This window comes from Antrostomus carolinensis, unplaced genomic scaffold (genome assembly GCF_000700745.2).
Source record: "Antrostomus carolinensis isolate BGI_N321 unplaced genomic scaffold, ASM70074v2 scaffold35217, whole genome shotgun sequence".
Taxonomy (NCBI): domain Eukaryota; kingdom Metazoa; phylum Chordata; class Aves; order Caprimulgiformes; family Caprimulgidae; genus Antrostomus; species Antrostomus carolinensis.
In genome coordinates, this window is record NW_010328742.1 from 33628 (window position 1) to 39304 (window position 5677).

A 5677-nucleotide genomic window follows, 5' to 3' on the forward strand; every position below is an offset into this window, starting at 1 on the left:
TGCCACACTGGAGCCCTCCTGGAGGACTTTCCTAATTAAAACATTATTTTACAATAAAACTTCAAAATCACTACTTATTTGATAAGCTGCTATTGAATAAATAGGCTAACTTTTAAAAACACAGATCAATTAATCACCATAATATCCTGTAAACTTGGATTCAAACACTCTGTCTATCCCTCACGAGCAGAAGTAGTCATTCAGCTTCTTGAAATCCTTTTTAAACACTTCCAATTTCCATGAAATTCAACCTCAAAGAAAACATCATACTTACAAACCAAGAACTCATACACAGATCTCTGACAATCACAGACTGTGACAAAGACATACAGCTGGAGTCTAGCACGCAGATCTCTCAATATGTAGATCCATTTCCTGTAGTTAACTTTTAATTCATAAAAATCTTACCTGATCAGGAAAATGAAAACATTAAACTCCACACATCTTCTAAATGCAACCTCTTGCCTTTTTCTTTAGGGGAAAAAGCAAAAACTTACCTCCTAAAAACCACTGAAAGGCATACAGTTAATGCAGTCTGGCTGCACAAACCATCTTCCAGCCATTCCAAGGACAAGCACAGTAACAAGCACACCCTTTCTCTGACTACACTGCACTGTACAGCATAGGACCCTTAAGCTCAGTAACCAGTTTTGCAGGCAAATAACTCTGAGTTTTCAAGCATTATGAATAAAGGAAAAAATAGTATTTTTTAAAAAACAACATAAAGCTGACGTGACACTTTTTTTGTTTTTCAGCCACTTACATGAAGCTTCAGTAATGGAGTCACAGTGTTCTCAGAAAAACTGTCAAGACAAGGTTCTTCCAGGGTTTCTGCCTGTGGCTTTGGACTAGAAGAGAGAATTTCTTGCAGTGGCATGAATACTACATCATCATCATCATCATCATCATCATCACCATCTAGACTGCATTCCAAACTCTCATCTTCACTATCAAAACTGCTTTTCAATTTTCCATTCAATTTGGACTTGTCTGTAGAGGTGCTTTGAACTTTTAACTCTCCTGAGAGTTGTGAAGATGTATGACCACTGTCCGTGCGCCCTTCTTTACAAGACAATGAATGGGGAACACTTTTACCAGTCTCTTCTGAGAGTGCAAGTTTCCCCAAACCTTCCACTGAACAAGAATCAGAAGCATCTTCTGAAGTCTTGTCTTTCGTTTTTGAAAAACTGTTGCTGGATGGAATACTGTAAGTTTTCTTGTGCCCATGTCTTTCTGATCTTTTCCCATCTTGCTCCTTCTTAGCATCCAACACCTGAGATAAACCAGCATTCTGGAGATGAGATTCCACACCTTTTGTTTGTGTTAAGTGGTGGAGAGAAGGCAACACAGTACTTTTTTCCTGAGAAAAAGGAAAGGACTTTTCCAAGAAAAAGCAAGAGTTAGCCACCTGCAATTGATTCTCTTTGGTATCTGAAACGTGTTTATCTTTCCCAGGACTGTGTGCAGAATAGAAAGATGACAAACCCACAGGGGAGCAATTACTTTTCTCATTTTCATCACTTGAGTTGAGGTATTCCTCTGGAAAAGTAGGCTCATGTCTAGGCAGAGCAGCAGCCTCCATCAGTTGCAGAACATCACCACAAGTTGACTTTAGAAAGATATTTTTTATAAAGTCAGATGTCCTATTTTTGCATTTTGCAGATGATCTGCTAAAAGCAGAGTCATTCAAACTGGATACCTCAGGCTGATTTGAACTGTCTGCCTCTGCACCCATGGCAGTGTGTTTTCTTTTCCCAGGAAAGTCTATTTGTTTGGAGGGCCCAGAAGACATCTTATATCTAAGGCAGTGTGGAGGAACAGACTGGCTCTTCTGCATACCAGCAGCCTTCTCAGACGACTTTCTCAGTGCATTTGAAGAAGACGCCTCGTGTTTTGAAACCTTCTTTGGCTTTGGTTGAGATGGATCATCTAGGAAGTATTTAAGAAAAAAAGTAAACCACTGTTGTCATGTTTAAAAAAAATAAACAACATTAACAGATTACCATTTACAAAAATAATTACTGTTTTTAAGTCAACTATGACTGAAATCTTTATCAGAAACTACAATACTTTCATTCTCCTTGAGTGGACCACAATTAAGATTTAGCTGATACTGTACTGTTACATTATTATTGTAACCAACTTGGAAATGAAATCAAATCCTTTTATTTTAAAGCAGCTCAGCAGCCACCACAGAACACTTGTCCTACACACTAGAATCAGTCTTTAGAAACAGACAACAGCCCAGTTGAGGTGTGGGACTGTAAGAAAGATTCTGTACTTACATATACAGTTACAAATAATGAACAGTATGAAAAGTATTTTGGAAATACTGCAGTAATTCTAACAGTGCTCATAAAAAAAGCATTCAGAATACGAAGAAATATGTTTTCAGGTTGTGGTTCTGTGGCACTAGAGCTCACCCTCCCCACCATGCTTTTCTGCTTCCTGCCTTAAGCTGGCACCTGCACCTGGACACTTCATGGAGCTGATGTGGCTGAGAATTTCCCAACTCAATTTTCAACCAGATCTGCTCCTCAGACCATTGGCCACGTCCCAGTGCCAGCACAGGTGAAAAGTGAAGAATAGCAGCAGAGAGCCTGACAGGGTTACACAGCCACAGACCCACAACACGGGAATATTCTCTTTGGTTTGGGCTCCTCCCCTCCTTTTTTAATACCAGCTAAACTTTAGTGTTTGGTTCAACAAGAATGTTCTTTTTGGATTAAGCTGAAAGGCAAAATTTGTTCACCATAGTGAATGTGGATTTTCCAAAATTCAAGAGAAACCATAAAAATAAACAGGGATTAAGGTCTTAAAGAAATATCATGACTTCTAATTAAGTTACAAACAACCTGTTTTTCACTAAAATCCCAAATTACTTTTAAACTTTTTCAAGCTTGCCATATATTAGAAATAAAAAATAGATTACTGCTGTATAGTCAGGGTTAAGAGAGAAAACAGAAAAACACAACATAACTTCAAACATAAAAAGCCATTAAAAATAGATACTAATTGATGAACCTGTTTGTTTAATTAATTCCCTATTACCAGCAATGCTTCTACCTGAGGCAGTCTCCCTTGAGTCAGAATGTGGTATTTTTCTTAAAGGACATCCAGTTCCCTAAAAATAAATATGGAGAAAACAAAAAAGTTAATGGCACACTCTTTAAAACCAGCTGTTGACGTTTTAAGCCAAGTGTTGAATCCAGCACAGACTTAGCTCCACACTCCCCCAGAAATATGGTAATATGCCTCATTTCAAGACAAACAGCTGCAAAGATCTCATAAAAGGACACTCTACAACCTGATTTTTTTAACCTTTTCTTCAGATTGGCCTTCAGTTCTAAATCTCTCTACTTTAAGGGCAATTAGCCACTTGCATCCCTGGGTTATATGGCAATATAGCCCAGCTGGCTTTCCTCAAACAAGTCATTAGGAACTTAAATAAGAAAATGACAGAAAGAACAGACAAGCAAATAGAGAGGAAAGGTTGCTAAGTTAAAAAAAAGAAAAGCAAGCTAAACAATCTTCTTTGTTCCATTCATAGCACATTATGGAGGTACACATGGTGAGCTTCCTTGTAAGTAACCAGCAACCTTTTTAAGGGTTTTCTTGGTTGGTAAAAAAGTGAGTATAATTCAACCTGTAATGAAATACTACACACTTAACAGGACTACTCCCACGTCTATCTAAATACTTTGGCTTAAGTGCATAAATCTTAACTGCTATTAACTGCAACTTCTAACTAGCAGAAATTTGCCAGGCTGTTCTCTACAGTACATTGTAAGAAAGCACAAGATTATAAGACATTTAAGATAAAGACATTTTTTCTACAAAATACAATTTAAAGTTACAATTTCCATTGCATTTCCATGCTGGCATCTAACCCAGAATCCTCCCCCTGCTTCTAAACCAGGATTTCTCATTTATTGGTAAAATAGTTAAGAACCAGTTTACCCAAGCATAACCTAAAATTTACAAAGAAATAGCAAAAGAGCCCAAACTTTTGTTACGTCTGAAAAAGGCAGCACCAAGAATCTCATCCTACGTTGGGGGGAAAATAAATAAATAAATAAAAATCACATGTACAGTGAGTTGCTGATTTCCACCTTAAACAACCCTGTTAAACACACCTGATGTGATACACTTGTTCCTGAGAATGGCTTGACAGGATGTGGCTTAGATTGTTTCATTCTATGTTTCTTCCGATTCCTCTCTCTGCAGAGAGCTTCCAGTGACAACCTAAATTCAGAGCCAGGCGGAGTGCGGGGCAATTTCATGGGAAGACCTGGGTTTTGGCACAGAGACATGTTGTTTGCTGTGCCATTATTTCTAGCACAGGCTTTCTGAGTACCAGCTTCTGATGATGAAATCCATTTGTCGGAGTCTGAACTAGTGTCTTCTAGATCCATATGGTCAGTTTCCTGTTCCCAGCTATTTCCACGAGACAATGACGCTCTTATTACACTCAGACACTTCTCATCTCTTCCTTGTTCTGACTTGACAGTATTCTCCTTTTTGGCCAAGAAACAGTTGTGAGACTCTGGGGTAACAAGGAGTTTTTGAATCACAACTTCTGGGTAGAACGAGCCCAGGGCCTTGCATGCTCTGCCATTCTCCAAAACGCTTATACTGTCTTTTTTCTCCTTAATTCGTCTCCGAAAGTCATCTAACACAGGACTTGTGTTTGCTGTTCGCTCTGACATCTTTTTTCTTCTGACCTTCCTTGGAGAAGATATTTTCTTTTCAAAACGTTCAGCGCATAAAACCGACAGCCCGACTCCTGCATCTTTTACTCTTCCTCTGTCTGGTGAACACAACACAGTTCTGTCTTTATGGCCAAGGTCTGTGAAACAAAAGACGAGACAAATTACTCACAATCACAATATTGGGAAAAAAATAATTAGTGGACTGTACTACTTGATATTTTATCTCTCTCTCACATGCAATCCAAAATGAATTTACTTAATCATTTAGCTTTGCTAGTTCCATGTGATTTATTTCATATCAAAGAACTGCACGATCTATGTCACAGCTTCAGCTGTTATAATCAATCCAGCCTAAGTGTAAGACAATAACTTGAAATAATAATTACATCACTATTTAAAGAAGTTCATTTAAATAGGAAATTAATGCTTTTAGTTACATTATTAGAAAAAAAATTAAATGTGTGCATTTTGATATATTTGGTAAGCTATACAAATGATATTGCTGCTCCAGTTTGGAATAGGATTGGACTATACTTCTGCACACTTACATAATTAAAACTCATATAAATATCTTCCATTTAAAAAACATGTATTTACCTTTGTTTAAAACCGGTTTGAAGAAGTCTGCAATGGTCTGGTTTCTGAAGAGAAAACATAACTTTATCTTTTTAAAAGCACAAAACCTAAATGCCCATACAGTGAATATTGACATAATTAAAATGCTGTAACTTATTTCTACAGATTTTTCTTTTTTTAATGCTACCAGCTCTTATTTCTGATAGCTCTTTCTGACAGATCAGAGGAAGTATCGTCTTCCTCATCACCTCCTAGCCTTCACTCTACTTGGCTAATAAGCCAACCTGTCAGTTTCCACACTCAAACTGTTTCTTTTATCATCCTAGTAAGTCTTAACCACCCTTCCAGCTTAAACTGAGCTTTGTCAAATGGGACTGGCCTCACCTGTA

General features: G+C 37.7%; 1 protein-coding gene across 1 annotated transcript in view; it reads right to left on the minus strand.

The window, feature by feature from the left end:
* The window catches only part of SLF2 (SMC5/6 complex localization factor 2), a gene marked incomplete at its 5' end in the record, with an annotated part of 23900 nt that extends 18547 nt beyond the window's left edge, over positions 1-5353 (minus strand). The window contains 4 exons of the mRNA XM_029086051.1: positions 764-1929; positions 3067-3124; positions 4137-4849; positions 5310-5353. Coding sequence (XP_028941884.1) covers positions 764-1929; positions 3067-3124; positions 4137-4849; positions 5310-5353 — 1981 coding nt within the window. The remainder of the gene's footprint in view (positions 1-763; positions 1930-3066; positions 3125-4136; positions 4850-5309) is intronic.
* Positions 5354-5677: the final 324 nt, after the last annotated feature.